The following is a 19077-nucleotide window of genomic DNA, read 5'->3' on the forward strand; positions in this document are numbered from 1 at the left end:
CTATAGGGTCTTTTGTGGTGGTTCTTAGTGATGATGAGTTCATTCAACTGCCATTGGAAGGGGTGGTTGTAATGTTGGATTTGGAATGAGCAAATGAGCTGATGGTAAGCGATCAGCACCTCCTATGGACACCGGTAACAGCAGGTATAGAGACTTGACTGTGTTATGGTAGCTTACAGTAATATTTTTGTTATTATAATAAAAATGTCATGAAAGCTTAGGTAGTGAACAGCCTGGGGGCTCCGGAGCAGGTCTACTAAGAGGACTCGGTGACCCTTACAGTGGGGTAAAAATCCCATACTACCTATATAGTCTTTTATCCCAAAAATGCTAGGCGACATTTCAAAGTCTTCCCCATTTTAAAACAAAGGTAGTGAAAAGCCGTTGTTAGCACAAAAATTGCTATCATATCAGCCACAAGACTGCTGAAAATTGGTCGCCCCAATAATTTCCAATTGAATATTGACATTTTTAAATTGCACCAATTCTGGAATTACTTCCAGTATTTTAGTAGGCTCTATCTCGCCTGGTGGTAACCGATGATGTGGCCAACCTTCACAAAATACTTTAGAAACCAATTTTAACTTTTTTAATCTTTAACAATTTTCTCCCATTGTTCGTATTCGTTTGCCTCAGTGACGCTGACCTGGAAAATTGATTTAATTTCAATGAAAATTTCTCTTTCAACTCCTCTCAGGTAAAGGTCGGTCCTAGTTGAATTCAACTCATCAATTCGAGACCTTATTGGATGAGTTTGATCCAATAATGTGTCCAATTCACTGAGTTTTAAAATTCGGTGACATTTCTGTTTTTAATCGGATCTCATTCCAATTAAAATTGTATGTCTCGTGTCGGATAACAAATGAAATGTCAGTGATGCACACTCAAAAAAAGAAGAAAAAATGACAAGGACAGAAATATAATGGGTTCCTTTTCTAAAACATGAAAAAGTAAATGACATTTCAATAGCTAGGACGCAGAAGCTGTCAGGAGTATCAGGTCATTCTGACTCCTTTACTGTTACTATGTATTATATAAAACTCCTCAATATTCACTTCACCCAATTCATGGTTTTGATCGATAGTTGAACCCTCATTAGTCACCCAGCCCTTAGAGCCTACTATGACCAAACCACTTCAATCCAAAACACAACCATTACAATAATAGAGAGTGTTATGACATGTGGAAGGAATATTTCAATCAGAGATCATTAGAAAAGGGCATATGGTACAAAACTATCCAATTTCAACCTCCTCGTATACCCTGGTGTACATATAGCCAGTTAAATAGAAAACTGATCATTTTGGCTCATAGAATTAGAACTGGACACATTCCATCAAATAAATTTGCCTTTCTAATGGGAAAGACTTCATCCCCTAACTGTGAAACCTGTGGAGTAATAGATGATGTCTATCATCTATTGATGGAATGTGTTCAATTTCACGCGAAAGAGAGAGAGTAATTATTTGATACATTAGGTTTAGACACATTACACGAAGGAATTATGAATAACATCCTTTTAAACCCTAACAGTAAAGGAGATAGTCTTTTGTTCAGACTTTTTTCTTAGAATGTAATTTAATCAATATGTGATTGTAATTGTACAAATCGGACTGACATATACTTGTAAGTATAAAAGTCCAAAAAATAAAGAATAAAAAAAAAAAAAAAAAAAACCATTACAATGAAAAGCCCACAAGAAAGCAATAACAGTACTTGTACTACCGGGTGTACACAAGTGCTAATAAACAGTAAGGAGTCGAGTACACCCCCGGGAACAAGTCACGTGTCGCCGAACTTTTCTAATATGGGAGCGGCTGGGGAAAATTAACCCTTATCGCCTTGATATATTGAGGGGGCTCAGATAAGATGAGGGTTCCAACTATGCCATACGAAAAACAATGTTCCCTCAAAATGAGCGGTGTTGTTCACCGCAAGTTTTGATTGGCTCACCGAGTTGGTGTTGCCAGAATATGAATATATTTGGGGTTGCCAGTTACAATATTGTGAGGTGAATTGGGGGAGGATTATGTTAAGAGGGTTTGTGGATGGTTTCCGTGAGATTGGAGGCTTCTAGATTAAATGGAGAGGGATTTAAGTTGTAGTATGAAGAAAGTTCTACGTTTAATAAAGGCGACTCTTGGACTGAGTTAATTGGGTTCATTTCCTTGCGTCCTATCGTTTTTATTTTTGCTCAAAATACCTTTGTTGACTGTATATTTTTTAAATAAGCAGGCGTATCACCTGATGATAGGCAGTCGTCGCCGCCCATGGACACCCGAAACACCAGAAGCGTTATAAGTGCGTTGCCAGCCTTTGAGTGGTTAGCAATTTTAGGGTTGTTGGGATATCAGGGATTGGGAAGATTGGGGAGGGGGTAATTGGGCCTCCGGTATCCTCAATCACACAACGTAAGCGTTGTTTCACGCCTGTTTTCTGTGAGACCGTGGTACTCCGGTCGAGCCGACATATTCGTGTCGAAGCATGGCTCTCCCACACTTAGATTTTGAAGGCTATCAATTTGGTCAAGACAATAGAAATGCTTACATCGTTTGCAATTGTCCGTTAACTCACTGTTAGTGAGTTGTAACTAGACCCTTATTGCCTGAGACAAAAATACATAAACATTCACATTAATAAGTATACACTTCTATCTAACTCTACCGTTGGAAAATAATTTGTATGTGTTTAAACTTAAAACACATTATTTGTTGACAGAGGAGCTGAGCGGCATCTTCGTCAAGAGTATCAGTGAGGGCAGCTCGGCAGATCTGTGCGGGAAGATACAAGTCAACGATCGGATTGTGGAGGTGAGTCTTAGTTTTAATTAAAAAAAAAAGAAAAAAGAACGTTTCAGTCATGGTTTAATTCAAATATTATGTAATCATAACAAGTAATCATAACATTGTGGTAGGCGACTATGACAAACCAATTTGGCGCCCAACGTGGGACACATTGTATTATTAGAAATGTCTTTTTTCAACGTCACGCCTTTTTCCCCGAAGGAGTAGGCAGAGGTGCACATTACGACTCTCTTTGCTTGCATAATGTCTTTTCTTCTCTTTTTAATTGTGCCTCACGTCTGAAAAATGACATATTGACGAGCATCTCGCGAACTTTTAATGTACGTATAAGTGTTATTTTACCTCCATATAACTTGAATATCTACATACATACATATCGTCACGCCTTTAATCCCCGAAGGGGTAGGCAGAGGTGCACATTATGGCACGTAATGCCACTGTGTACACCCACTTTTCACAATTTATGTTGTAAGTCCCATGTAATAGGTGGTGAGCCTATTGCCATATTACATGGGCACATTTCCAAACTCCGTGCTACTACTTAGCAATTTTCGAACAAAAAAAAGCAGCAATACTTTGCCCGACCCGGGAATTAACCCGAGACCTACTTGTCCGGCAGTCGCACTTGCAACCACTCGGCCAACGAGGCAGTCAATTGAATATCTATTAACCTTAATTTAATGTGGAAAATTAAGCATCCACTAACGAAATTCCCACTACTCTCGTAATTGGCAAACACAGTGTAACACAAATCTGACAGTTCCCGGAATTTCGCAACACACCGCGAGTTTGTATAGCGCGAATTGTAGTAAGGGAGCCCGTGGCAGATAGACTTTGTGTATCTCAATAAATTAAATGAACCGATTTTATGTCTCAACGTAAAATGAACTCATTATTGATACGTTCGTGGACAGGATAGCTAAAAGTGATACAACAGTACGCCTGTCGACGTATTAATTTTCTCATAAAATCAGAACGCCACACGACGACCATTTGTCATAGATCGTAATGTTGAACTACATTATTTTACATTATGTGAAACTATGACACTACGTCTGTGGGCAATGTACGAAAAAAGTAGAGTCTCAGTAGGTGAAACCTGACAGATACAACTGTCCACGAATGTGTTCAGGGTAATTATTAATAAAAACAGTAATTCTCAGATTCTTCACATGGAAAAATCTCTGGAAAACCTAGACACACTATAGAATGGTAACTTAGTAGAAAAAAAAACGAATTTAAACTTTTGATGACAGTTTAAATGTTTAACGTTAAATGCCTACCTCATCTCACAAACTAAAAACCTACCTTTTTGATGTTTTCAATTTATTTATCGCCAGAAGTATAAAACTTGTACCTTATTTTAATATGAGATGACTGAAGACCAGTCTCCCTCGCCTCCCAGACTACGAGCTCTATTAGCCCGTCTAATTTGTCACGCTGCGCGCCACGCTATTGATGTTTCCATTCCATTTGTCGTGACGCACTGGAACTATACTTTCCACTTTGTGTAGGTAGTGTAGTAGGCTGCCGGTGACAGTTTTACGATGCCTCTGTTACTATATTTTAGAGTTGAGTTAATTAGATTGAGTGTCTGTGTGATACAGATACTATTGATGGTGAACTAGTTGGAGTTAGTGAGGGTCTACGGACGGCGAACAAGGGTATCATAAAGGCATTAGAGATGGGGCCCAGTAGGGCTGATGTCAACCCAGAGCTGTGGGCTGTGGGTTGGCTGAAAAGCAGGAGTAGGAACGGGGTGATTTTTAGTCAGTAAGAGTCTGACACTCCCTTTCGCTTCCCGCAAAGCGGGAGAAATCATTGCATAACGTTAATTAAAAAAGTAGATTGGAGAAATTACATTCATAATTAGCTTTTGCACCACCTCTACTCTTCCAGCGGGTATCGTATGTACCGAATTATAAGGGACTATACATTTGACAGACGTCGGACAGTAACGCTCTCTGATCAACACTTCAAATCTGTAGTTTTATCTTCTAGTGTATACCTAGACATTGTGATGTTTTGATCCATACAAAATTTTCCTTTACCAAAAGATCCAACCAGAACGATATAATCAGTAGTACAGCTTATGACCACAACACAATCAAGGCGACCTTGAAAATGACAAACCGATAATCACATAATCCGAAAATACATAAGTAATAGACGAAGCTATCGATACGAACTCAATCGAGGTATCAATTCGGTCGCAACAATAGTAAATCGACTCGATCATCATCATCATACCAACAAAAAACCTACATTACCGAAGATAGGGTTGCTACTAACTCCAAACTACACACACACATACACATTTTACTATACACTAACCAGTTTATCATGACCTCGCGTTCTATCATCTTTCCGCACATTCAAAGAGCAGTTTATACTGGTTATGTATAGCTTTAGTTGTACTATTTTCATCAACCCTCTATTGCAGGCGGCCGGTCGGGTAGGCCATTAGTCCAACTAATTTGTCACGCGGCGTGACACGAACGGCTGTAGTTTCACATCGATACACTTGATACACGATCGCACCGTGGCATGTTGTACCATGTATTAGTGAAAAGCTTGTGTACAGCGGCGGCGGCGTATGAGGGTTGATTGATAGGGGTGGTTTATTATGACGCTGGAATATTAGTTTGTTGTATATTTGTTTTTGGATATTTGAATTTTTTACTATTTGTCTTTCTTATTGCCTTGTTGATCGAGTCTGTCTGTCTGTCTGTGACTGTCTAGTTAGAGGTAGTGTCGAGTAATTCGAGTCCTATGTCGAGAGAAGTATCAACAAAAAGTATTTTTTGGTTAGCATGCATGGAGTCTAAAATGGTGCCTAGTTTATGACAATTCAGATTTTTTTTTAAGGGGATAAATCATCCAATCCTTTGACCCGCCTTGAATGAGGCGAGGGGAGTGTCAAACTCTTACTGACTAAACACCACCCCGTGCTTACTCTTGTTTCTAGCACAAGCCCCAGTAACCTGCTAGGTAGTCCACAGCTCCGGTTCATTCAGAACTTAATAAATAATATTCATAATTTAAATTTTAATAAATAATATTCATAATTTAAATTTTAATCAAAATTTAAACTTTGTATTAAAAAAACGTTATGTAGACAAGCATACTACAAAGTAAATGATTACATAGAAGATAAAAATGCTTGGAGGCAAGCTGGTCCGGCTCCACAGGATAACGAAAAATTTCTGTAATATAACCATGTTATTTCGATGTGTTCTCTACTTTATACAATCATTGTAAATGTGAGAGCCCTGTAATCAACTAAAATCAAATTAGACTAGTAGAATGCATTTATGTCAGCTTGGAGTTGTCATGCTCACTCAAAGGTCACATTGGCGGTGGCACGGGCATTGGATCGCTCGATTCCCTGCAACATGGTTGAGTTGGGCGGTGCTGGTGTACGTGTCATGTTCGTGAACGGGCGCTGTCAACTGGGACTGGTCAGCTCCGGACTGCATTAATTTTTATTGTCCTCTAGGTTATTTTCTTTTTCTGTCGCTTCGACTGTATATTAGTTTTACATTGTTCTCACATAGTTGAAGTAATCGAAACAATGTAACCAAGAATTGTATTGTAAATCTGATTGAAAAAGAGTAACCTATGGAGTTTCTTGCTCGTTCTTCTCCATAGGAATCTACACTTTGGAACGAGCAAATAGCTTCACTAGAGGACTGACCGACAGACAGACGTTATTAATATTATTATATTTGCTTTGACGTTCAAAAGTGCCTTCCTGGTCTATTTGAAATAAATGATTTTGACTTTTTTGACTTTTGACATATGGTATTACCCGACTGTAGTATGTATTCCGAAAGTTAATTAAAAAAGTCAATCCTGAATGGACGATGCGATAAGTTTGCGTATTCTGAAAATAACTGTATCGACACTAGCACCACAAGTGATGACAGAAGTAAAAAGAATTACACCAAGTGAATATATTGACATTTTGATATAATTATTATCAATGGCCTTCATAAAGTGTGAATTATTGCGAGACGACTCTCGAGATGAGTTTACCATTTTCAGAATAGCACGTCTGTTATTTCGGTACTATCGATCGTATAGCCACAACCTCTGACATTGCGAAGCCTTCTATAAATAATTTGTTATTTTTGTGCCGCAGACACAGGTCAGGTCGACACAGTCTGCTGCGCCTTGTATCGACCTCTCAGGACACTTTGTGGACATTGTATAAGACTTGTTTTACTTTATGAGGCTGGACTGAACTTTAAAGCACGTTTTGACATACCTCTCCTGAATTTTAAGGAACTCCTGACGCTTTGTAACACTTCACTTTAAGTGTGAGGGAGCCATGCTTCGGCACGAATAGGCCGGATCGACTGGAGTGATGCCACGGCCTCGCAGAAAACCGACGTGAAACAACGCTTGCGTCGTATTTTGTTGTGTGAGTGCGACTAACGGAGGCCCAATTACCCCCTTTTCGCTATCTTCCTTATCCCCTGTTTCCCAACAACCCTTAAATTCCTAACCCAAAAGGCAAAATGCATTTGTGATGCCTCTGGTATTACGGATATCCATGGGTTGCAGCGATTGCTTACCATGAGGTGATCCGTCTGCTTGTTTACCCCGTTGTACTATCAATTTCTAAATATTTGTCCTTTCTGCTTTTATATGGTGTACAATAAAGAGCTTTTCATCTCCTAGTTTAATTTTTGCGCTTACAAACCACCGAACCGAACCAAACATTGTACACATTTACCCCAGTACAGTTAAGTCGACGTACGTGTAAGATTGATGTCCCATCCACGCCTGACGTACGGCAGGGTCCTGTGGGCACTACTAATAGTGACGTATGAGGGTCCAGCAGTGGGCATTAACAGATCACTCCACAACTACCGTTAGTTAAATGTGGATGGTCTAATTTGTACCTTTTGGGTGTTGATTTAGGATCCGTTTTTTGTTAATCGTTTGGTGTTTAGTGCTGAGTTCTTGGGTTAAAGTTGGTGTGGTAGTTTTTTCACGACTATCAAGAAATTTAGAAAATGTAGACGGTAAAAATGTGTAGTTTGGGACTTCTTCTGGTAATGTATGACCAATTGAAGAGATAAAACTCTAACATAAGAATGTCTTTAAAATAACAGAAAAAAAACAATAAGTTGTGTAGGTTTAAGTGGGAGAGCCATGCCTGGGCATGAAAGGGTCGGCTCACGGAAAACCGACGTGAAACAACGCTTGCATTGCATTTACACTCACTCGTACAACGAACCACTCGTTGTACGAGTGAGTGTTACTGGAGGAGTGTGAACCCAACTAACTCCCTTCCCAATCCCCAATTTCCCAACAACCCTTAAATTCCTAACCCTAGAAAGGCCGGCAACACCCTTATAACGCCTCCGGTGTTTCGGGTGTCCATGGGTTGTCCCGATTGCTTATCATTAGGTGATACGTATGCTTGTTTACCGGCTTACCTTAAAAAATCCATCCCCAAAATAACTATAAGTACCTACAACAATACAAAAAGAACGAAAACTTTGAAACAACCCGTTGTAGTAAGACACATGTTCCCAAACTAAACTCGAAGCAATCGATATCAAGTAATATCTGAACAACTTTGTAGTGAACTATCGGAACAACTTCTACAGCCCATGTGAGTCCACAGCTGGACTATGTGCCTCCTTTACAAAAGAGAGGTTTGCCACAATCTTGTAGGAAAGGCTCCTTAGAAACGATCAGGTTTATCAAAAAGCGCTCATCACCGTCCATTCACATCACCATCATCAAAATCCTGTAAGTGGCCGCTGCTGACCAAGCGCCTCTTCTCACACGGAGAAGGTTTGAGCATTAATCACCACACTTGTTCAAAGCGGGTTGGCGATTTCAAACTTATAATTAGGAATTATAAGCCCAGGTTTCCTCACGATGTTTTTCTTCACCGTTATTCAGTGGTGTCTAAATAATTTTAGAAAGTACATACAGGGTGTCCCTGAAGTCGACGTCCAACAGGCACCAGATGATCGGCAAGGTTCCAAATGTTATCAGAAAAATATAAAAAAAAATTCTAAGTCCTACAGTTTTTAAATTACAGTGACTTATGTGTTATCCACGAAAAAGTACACCCTGTGCCAGTCTTTTGACTCTTGTTGCTACAAATCTTAATTTTTTCGTCTGCAGTCTTCCTTACATTATCCTGAATAGTGCTCCAGTAATATGGAATCATAAATTCTTAGCCAACTGCTTTAGATTGGAAAACATTATTAGTTTTAGAGGAACCAAATACTCTGAATAAAATTTTCACCTTACTTTAAGTGACTGTACTGAATAAATTATGTATGGCGCTAGTGGCAAATTTCACCAAATTTGGCGCATTTAATAAGGATTATAAAATGGTATAGCACTTTGCACATTATTTCTCAAATTCGATACAAAAAAATTCGATACAAATAAATTCGATACAAATAAATTCGATACAAATAAATTCATCGAAACGGAGTTTCGTTGAAAAATCAACGAAACTCCGTTTCGATGAATTTATTTGAACTTACTAATATTTCTTCTAGTGTACTCAAATCGTACGTTACAACCTTGTATGCACTAGACAACACTTTGCACGCGATTTGTATTACTATTCAGGATAATGTAAGGAAGAGTGCAGACGAAAAAATTAAGATTTGTAGAAACAAGAGTCAAAAGACTGGCACAGGGTGTACTTTTTCGTGGATAACACATAAGTCACTGTAATTTAAAAACTGTAGGACTTAGATTTTTTTTATATATTTTTCTGATAACATTTGGAACCTTGCTGATCATCTAGTGCCCGTTGGACGTCGATTTCAGGGACACCCTGTATAACTGGAAAAAAGTCACTTTGTTACTTGAAGTTGGTAGGTTTCGAACCCGTACTCTCATGCATGAGAAGCGGGCGTCTTAAATCTCCGAGCCACCACGATATTATAGTTCCTTAGTCGGCTCTTATTGCACCCGTGGGAAGAGTACTAGTGGAGATAAATATACGATACACTGCTCTTTCATACGACTTACAACTTTAACGCTCACTGTCACAGTGTCTTTGTATCGAACTATTGTAGTGATACCAATGACCTCTAGTCGTCTAGATGTCAAATCAGATTAAAACCTTTAGGTTTAGACCCCAGCACATCAACCTCTACCAATCTGTCAACCTTTAATTGAAATTGGACTTTATTACTAAGTGGCAGAGTTGAAAATCACTACTATTTGGTGTTACACTTTTGGCATATTTGAATTAGTTAGGTGTTTTTATATTGAAGGTAATTTTCAGTTTTTTTTTATTGCTCTAATACAAGATGGGATCAGCAGAAGACATGTGTTTTTTGTGAGAAGAATCATTGCATTGAGCAGATTTTACTTGTAAAAATTTTACTAAGCATCAGGCTGCATTTTCACCACATAAATGTGCTATGGTAAGTTGCTATGCGAGCGTTTAGCTTCCACCAACATATTAATTGGTACACATAGCTTAGCACAGGTGAAAACAGACTCAGCTAAGCTATGTCTTTTTTAAAGCAAACCTGCATGCATATGACATACATACATATGGATGGCTTAGCTAATATTGAAAAATCACATACTCGACCTGCGCATTTAAATCGCAGAGCTACATAGCTTAGTATCAATGGAAGCGGTCACATAGTCTCACACTTAAGCTATTACATCTTCATAGCACATCTCTCGTGGAAAAACATTCGATTAGCGGTTATCTAAATACATCAACCTACAAAGTTTCAAATATGTAAGCCCAACAGTTTCGGAAATAAATGGCTGTGACATACGGACAGACGGACAAACGGACAGACAGACAGACATGACGAATCTATAAGGGTTCCGTTTTTTGCCATTTGGCTACGGAAAAAAAGCTCTAACCTAAAAATCACACACACATACACAAAAAATGAAACACAGCCCTCGAAACACAGGTCTCATTTACAAACGCAAGAACAACAGCACTCGTTTGAAAGCTAGCCATTGTTGGTACATCAAGCCGCTTTAATATTTAGCAGCGAGCCATAGAGGCCGCATTACAAGCGCTGATGAAACAAAGATTAAACCTCGCGGAATTAATATTGAATGCAGAGATGAAAACGGGAATGAAGTACACTGGCGTTTAAGAATAATAATGGAATGTAGAATAGAAGAATATAAATAAGGTGTTCTAAATGTATCTGCCACGGCTTTAATGGGAGGTAGTGTTGTGTTTGAAGATTGCAATAGTGAAGAAATTATGTACCTCGTACCAGTTAATTCAATTTGAGAACATAAAAAAACATAGACTCTACTCTGCATAAAGTGGTTCACAAATACGCACGATGCGTCGCTTCGTTAATGAAAACAATTGATGGCAAGTTTTCATGCACGGAAAAATTTAAAGAGGTAACTCTTTCATAATAAACTCACACGTGGTTTTTTGCGCAAAAAATACTTATAATCAGTAATTTATATTTACTTTTGAAATCAAACGCTACCTCCCATTAAATATACTTTTAGAACATCTTATATTAAGTACTAGAAAAGTTAAAATGCTAGAAGTAGATAAGAAAGAAGGTTGATTGATCCCTGAACTTTATTAAGAATACTAGCTACTTGCTTGCGATTTCACCCACTCTGCTCAGCTCCTATTGGTTGTAGCGTCATATTTTATAGCTTACAGCCGTCCTTGATAAGTAAACTATCCAACAAAAAAAGAATTTTTCAAATCGGTGCAGTGGCCGTAAAGAAGAGAAACACATTTGGATCATAGCACAGTTTTAATAAAATGTGCATCTTTATGACCAGCAATCGGCTTAACACCATCATTATATATGGCAAAAAACCTCATTCACATCCACACCGTTATTTACTTTTATAATAAGACTGTTACTAAATAAACCCAGCTATTTATAACCTCGGTTATAAACCCGTGAGTCCCGTAACGAGCCCTCTCATTACCTCTCGCTCACAACGAGGGCTGATACAACTGAGATACCACTTGTTCAGATTACCCTCGAGCGCTCCTCGCGTTTGCAATGTTTTGCACGACCCTGTATTTTTATTAAGGGCTGTTGTTTATGTGAGAGGAATGTGGGCGATGCCTGTTAATCATGACTGAGCTTTGTGGCTTTGTTTAGTTAGATTCTTTGAAGACTATTTTGTATAAGCACGTTACAGTTACAGGCGAACTAGAAATGCTGTTTTAGGTTTCCAAAAATATTTATATCTCTTCGATTATAAAAAACGATTTATAGGGACGTGACGACGATTCTTCGTGACTAACTCATTGATATAGTGGTCTATCAAATCACTGGACGGATTGGGCTGTTTGGCATGCAGATGTTATGATGCAGGCCTCCGCTAAGAAAAGGTTTTCATTAGTTCTACCTCCAAAAGGATAAAATAGGGGGAAAGTTTGTATGAAACTTTGTCAATTTTAAACCGGTCGGGTTGTAATAAATTCCATTCTTTATAATAATTCCATTCTTAACGCAACCTAAGCCGGGGCAAAAGCTAGTAATAGTATAAAGATGAATATTGTTAATCATTACAACGCCCTCACAAGCACACTTTCAAAATCAACCCATCTCCAAAACCCAATCCAATTTACAAAGGCACCACAATGCGATCACCCTCCTTACACCACTTATACCACTTACATGTAAAGACGAAACAAAGCCATCTTTACATTCGCGATATTACTCCAATTCTCAAGAGACAAAATAAAGGAAGCACAAACACATGAGTATCTCTCGGGCTCATAATAATGATCTACAGATGATATATTACAAAGAAGGTATGCTGAAGAACGGATATAATTCTTGTCTCCTTTCATCTTATTTAAGGAGGTTTACGATGAAATTTTGTTGTTTTATCGTGTGAGTGGGGTTACTGGAGGCTCAGTAAGTACTGTTTTTTTCTCACAAAATGGTTGGCACATTCACCATGTGATTGGAGAATAGGAATTTAAGAATTAGCGAGTGTCACACTATTAAGTGTGGGAGAGCCATGCTTCGGCACGAATGGGCCGGCTCGACCGGAGTGATACCACGGCCTCACAGAAAACCGACGTGAAACAACGCTTGCGTTGTGTTTCGTTGTTCCCGATCTTCCCAATCCCCGATTCCCCAACAACCCATAAATTCCTAACCCCTAAAAGGCCGGCAACGCACTTATAACGCCTCTGGTGTTTCGGGTGTCCATGGGCGGCGATAGTAACCATCAGGTGATCCGTCTGCTCGTTTATCGGTTTATACATAAAAAAAAGAAACAGTAATTTGGACTCACTGAATTGACTTGCCCACGGGCGGCGCTGATTGGTAGCCATCAAGTCATCGGTCTGTGTGTTGGCTTATCCCATAAAATTGTGTAGTCCAACGAGATTTTATCACCATTGTGACCGTGACCTGGTTATGACGTCACGTGCTAGTACCTCATCGCGAATATTAATAAGAGGATAATAGTCCTGTGCGAGGTCCTCTTGGCTCCTTATTAATTCCTTAGGGCCAGATAGAATTTTGAATAGGGACTTTGACCTTGAAAATAGAACTATTGTAAGTGCGGCTGGAAACGGGTCAGGTTTAATTAATATTTGATTGGGAATAGTGTTATTGAAGATTTTCGTTTTGTAATGATTTTTAGTTGTAATACTGAGTTGTTATTGGAATAATTTGTCACTAAGCAATGGTATTCTTAAGTGCAGAGTTTTCCTCTTAACACATTTTACTATCTCTCTTGGGAAACTAGGCGACATAATATTATGTCGTGAGAAACTATCAATATCACTCTCGTAATGAGGTAATCTTAGCAAAAAAGATATACACAGCCGTGTTACAGCTTACTACATTGATGACGGTCGCAATAATGAGAGGATTGGGTTCCAATCTCACAGAAGTACCGTATGATTGTGACACAAATCAGTGTTTTCTTATAATCTGTGGGTATTGTTTATGTACGGTTTCATTGTTTCAACGATTTTTTGGTTTGTCTAATGTACCTTTTATAAAAAAATAATTAAATAAAAGATGCTTTACTTGAAAAAAAAGTTTTTGTGTTAGTAAATGAAGTCTCAGACTACTCTACACAGGTTCTTGCTGGCATCGCAGCCAAAATGAGATCATAGCTTAGACCCTCACAATTTTGGCTGAGTTTAAAGAAATTCAATTTCGGTAATTCGAAATGTTGCCAGAATTGGCCTCGTGCCCAGTATATGTCGATATCTTTGTTCTTACTACGTTGACACCCAATACTCCACAACCTACAGCATTTGCCAAATTTCGTGAGCACGGGATTTTACTTTATCCAGCTACGTTTCTTGGCTTATCGTGGCTTTTTCTCTTATTTTCCCTGACGTTTTATTTTTACTTATATTTTGTTTTCTTTGGCTCTATTTGCTTTTTTGAATGTTTTTGGAAAGATTTGATTTGATAGATCAAAAGAATTATTCAAGTGTTGAAAACTAAAATCTTTTAGTTTGTTTATGACCAAAATGAAAACATTTTTACGTATAAATCTATCTAAAACTAGATTGATGACTGTTGATGAAGCAAAATAAGTATAAATTTAAGATTCGTAGCAATTGGCGCTCCATTGTCTCTGCTTATCCCCATGGGAGACAGGCATTAGGTCTAAAATTCACCATGTTACACAAATTTCACTTTAGTATCTACACAGACACGTGCCATAATCCCATCACGAATCCCAAATTTGGGTAAGATCACTCAATTTCCACCGTCATTTATGAAACTTGCTAAAGTCAGAGCCTCGAGATTTATTTTAGGAAAACTTAAATCACGGCGTCCTTTTATTAGATTAATACGTCTGGTACCCCTATAAAATCCTGAATCATCCCGTTTGTCCCCTGCACAATATAGCTGTATTGTTCATTGTCCTTAACCCACTTCTCTGGAGCATTCTCGTCACGTACCGGCTCCCCCATAGCATCTCCAAGTTAATCGAGACATTATTTTATGTGCTCTTTCCATTTTAATGCTTGTACATTTGTTTTACAATCGTTTTCATGTTCTAGTTTCATATTTTTTATTACTATTTCACTAGTCACTTTATTGACTATGTCTTTACAACTTACTATAATTTAAAACTAAAATAAATAAATATAATCTCTTTTGGGCGTCGAAGTACTCGTCCGCATCACTGTCACTGGGGAACGTCTCCAGAAGAATGGTAATGCTCTTCTGACCGAAGAAATAGCCAGCCTTCTGGTCACGTGTAGAGTCGATAAGCTTACGAGCAATCTCTTTAAAAACAGTATGTGCACTCATGGCCCAAGTGTTTTGGCCCAAACAGCTCAAAACAGTAGTTGCTAACTAGATTTGATTGGGTTTATCTGTAATACAAAAATAAGTCGGGTTTTCCTTCCTGACGCAATAACTCCAGAACTTACGAACCAATTTTCACGGTTTTGCATTCGATGGAAAGGTCGTGGACTCCGTGAGGTTTATGCCGAATTTTAGGAAAAACTTCAAGAGAAAAGCAGGAAAACAGGGAAAATCATTGGTGGCGAAACGGAGTTCGCCGGGTTTTCTAGTCTTTTATAGAAGAGAGAATCTTAGGAGCTTTTACGTGATGAATATTTAACATCGAGTTCTCAATTACGACGTCGGAGCTATCACTAGTATGTCTCATTAAAATTGCATGCTCCATGGCATTAATGAATGCATCACCGTTCTATGTCTTAAGCCAAAGATGTTTAAAAATGTAGATGACTTCTTGAGAGCGGGCGTTTAAAGCCCCCATCTTACTAATTTAATGTAGACAAGATACGTGCTTAAATAGGGATGATGACGGGGTGTGAAAATTACAAATCTATTTTGTTTGTCAGTTGGATAATGGGAAATATTAGACAAGTTCTTTTTTTTTGCCGTAATAAAATATAATTAGCTAAAACGAATTTATTATGTCGTATAATTATTTAGATTAAACGAAGCAAAGTTTAGGAGTGGGAGCAAATATGTAGGTACGTCATTTCTACGTACATAGAAGTGACGTCACGCGATATTTCAAATCAATATATCTTCGAAAGTACTTAGTTTCGTAAGAAAATAAAAAATACGTGTTTAATATTTTAAAATAATCTACAAGACGAACATTAAAACAAACATTTATCATCTACTCTTTAATGATTAAAATCCAATTCCATCTTTTTTCACAGCTTCTTTCGCAGATTATTTCTCCAGTAAAATATTCTTAGTTTCATAACAGCGTAGTGTCAGGTTGCACTGTGAATTACTCTTAGTAAACTACGTCATTATTTTACGTTTCCTCTTCGAGTGAGTGCTGCAGCACTCCAAGAAATGAGTCCTCTTTGAAAATAATATAAAGTTTGTTCTTTAAGGAGAGTGTCGTTGGTTTAGTTATCAAAAGTACATGTTATAGGATACCTAAGCATGTCTGGGACTCGATTTAAATTGCCAAAATATTATCCAGGGTTTTACAATTTTCTACATTTTATTATAGAACTAAATTTTTTTTAAGGGGTTAAATCATCGAATTTCTTTCTTCAAGAGCGAGTATCAAACTCTTACTGACTAAAAACCATCCCGTTCCTTCTTCTGCTTTTCGAGCTCCGGTAACCGGCTAGGCAGTTTGCAGCTTCGGGGATTTTAGACCATAATACAAAATAGTGGAGTTGAAAATACACTGACATAGTATACGGTCCCGCAATGATTGACAAACTGGCTAGTTTAAGGACAATAGACTAGCAACGTTAAACATATTTTGGACCCAAAATGTCAGTCTGGCTTAAAGTAAAGATACTAAGCACATCAACTTACTCCAATCTGTCAATTTACCTCAATGAATTCTCGACTCTATTACAAAGCCGCTAAAGTTCAAAATCTAAAGCTATGTGATGGATAGGTTGACCTGCTGTGGTCTGTCCCTACTCCAGTTTTCCAATATACCGATGTCCAATGAAGTATCCTTGTATAAAGGAGCCATTGTTTACAGAAATCTGTTCGAAGGACCATTATAAGCTAGGTAAATAATAATAGGGTATCCTTACTGCTTTTCGAGCCGAAGCCCCGGTAACTCACTAGGCAGTCCGCAGATCAGGGAACTTAAAATATATTGGATTATTGATGCAGTTAGGTATTAAGAGACCCTTCAAATGATTATCAGCAACATTCTAATAAGACAAAGAGAGTGAGGCAAATTAATTTCATCTTTAAAGTTAACATAGCATAGAGTTTATATTCTTTTGAATTCAACTTATTAGATCGAGAGTCAATAGCGTCAATTCAATAATCTGCTGTATTTGAAAGCAGCCTAGGTCCTAATTAGTTTGATCAATTGACGCGGAGCAATTAGGGGAGGCTTAATGTTCTCGCTAATCAATATAATAAGCGGCCTTTTGTCAATGTACTTATAGGGGATTGTGAAACTATTGTTTTTATAGCCGTTGGTAATTGGCTCTCTATGTACTGTCAGGATCGTACGACAGTTTAATTAGATGTAGGTATACATAGACGTTATATATGTCTTGCTTCTTTTAGAGATATAGAAAAGATTACAAACATTTTTATCTCATACACAGAAGAGCTAATCGACAAAAAGAAGAGTCAAAGTCAAAGCATTTCAATTAATGCTTAATTAGGTATTTTTGAAACTGCAAATTGAATTGTCCGCCAGTCTGTAGTATGTCTGTGAAGCTCGTTCCAAAGTTTAATTTGGAATAAGTTTGAAATCATCAACCCGCATTGGACAAACGTGGTGATAAACCCTTAATCAGCAGTGGCCATAGCAAGTGATAAATATTTTGTTAAAAAAAACAATGTGAAGAACCTACTATTACAAATGCTACATGAATTCGGAGTAATGAGCGTTGGGTTAAACGTGATTCGTAGTGGAGGTTGCGTGGAGTGGTTTGATCAGTGGTTAGTAGCGAAAAGCTGATTGAGGTCAGAGGCGTGCCATAGTAGAGGCATATACTGTGCCCAATAGTATACGAAAACAGACTGTCGATGATTGTACCAAGTTTAACTGATTCTGAAATAAAAAATCCTGCTGTTTATTTTTCTGACAATTATTGTACCAAGTTTTAATGATTGTAAAATGAAATAATCCTGATGTCCCTGTTTTTATCTAAAAGAACGTTTTCATTTCCTTGGTGACACACATTCGAGTTTCTTGAGATTATCAGAAAACATTAATTTTTAAATATTTGTTCGCACTCCACTTGTGTTTTTTGGAAAATCCCATTCAAGTAGCTCTGTTGTGGAATGCCTTACAGTCAGCGCGTTTAAACCTTACCTCAGTTCATAAAACTTGTCAAATACCATTACCGCTGTCTTTTGGTACTATTTTTAAATAATTAAACTCCTCATCTAATATTGTTCTCTCATCTTTCCAGGTGGACGGTGTATCCCTGCATGGAGTAACGAACCATCGCGCTGTAGCATTACTACGGGATGCAAAGGGACCTGTAGTACGACTGAAAGCTCTTAGGTAAGATGTGATATCCTGGGAATGTAAAGTTTAAAATTAATGTGCTAGGGTTTATTGTTAAGAGCGGATAATAATTTGCATATGACCAGGAAATGCATACTAGATACATTTAAGCATAGACATACATTTTTTTTTGTAGAAGACTGGCAGATTTACTTCGTTTTTGTGCAAAGAAATTGCTTACCTTCTGAAGTGAAGATTAATCATTTGGGGACAAATACATTTAGTTTACTATTTATGTGTTAGTTTAAGTTTTCAACGTTTTGAGGGGTCGTATAGTAAGTACAGATTGAACTGTTGCAATTATTACCTATTCTCTAGGTATCTCCGCGGGGCGGGGTTTGAGAAGCTGCAGAAGGCGCTGGCAGCTCAGGATGGGAGGAGGTCACCGATCGCACCACCCAGCCCGTCTGTCACTTCTCTCGCCAAGTATAGCTTTAGTGTCGTAAGTATATCTACGCCAAATACATATTATACATCATTATTAATTAGGTATTATAACCTAACCTACTCCCTTATTTTTGTCGGAAACAATTAGTTTAATATTTTAATTCTTAGTATACTTTGAACGGAAATGTTATTATCTAAAGGCTTAGCACGAGTCTGTTTTACGTTTAACAATATATTTAATAGCAATCAGAGCGCCGAACACGCACTCGGTTCATTTTTGTTAACGTAAAGCAAACTCGTACTAAAGGTACAGTTATTTTAACTGTTTAAGTTATAACTTAGAATGTATGAAGGAGTGAGCTATCAGTTAGATTCGGTTAACTTCATTTGGAGTTCTTGTTGTAAGATGCAAAGCATATAAGTTCGACTAAGT

General features: G+C 37.9%; 1 protein-coding gene across 5 annotated transcripts in view; it reads left to right on the plus strand.

Moving 5' to 3' along the window:
• The window catches only part of LOC118279390 (uncharacterized), a 201908-nt gene that overhangs the window by 50374 nt on the left and 132457 nt on the right, over positions 1–19077 (plus strand). For all 5 annotated transcript variants that reach the window (XM_050698322.1, XM_050698325.1, XM_050698326.1 and 2 more), the window contains 3 exons: positions 2719–2810; positions 18160–18254; positions 18576–18699. In XM_050698322.1, coding sequence (XP_050554279.1) covers positions 2719–2810; positions 18160–18254; positions 18576–18699 — 311 coding nt within the window. The remainder of the gene's footprint in view (positions 1–2718; positions 2811–18159; positions 18255–18575; positions 18700–19077) is intronic.

Source organism: Spodoptera frugiperda, chromosome 14, assembly GCF_023101765.2.
Source record: "Spodoptera frugiperda isolate SF20-4 chromosome 14, AGI-APGP_CSIRO_Sfru_2.0, whole genome shotgun sequence".
NCBI lineage: Eukaryota > Metazoa > Arthropoda > Insecta > Lepidoptera > Noctuidae > Spodoptera > Spodoptera frugiperda.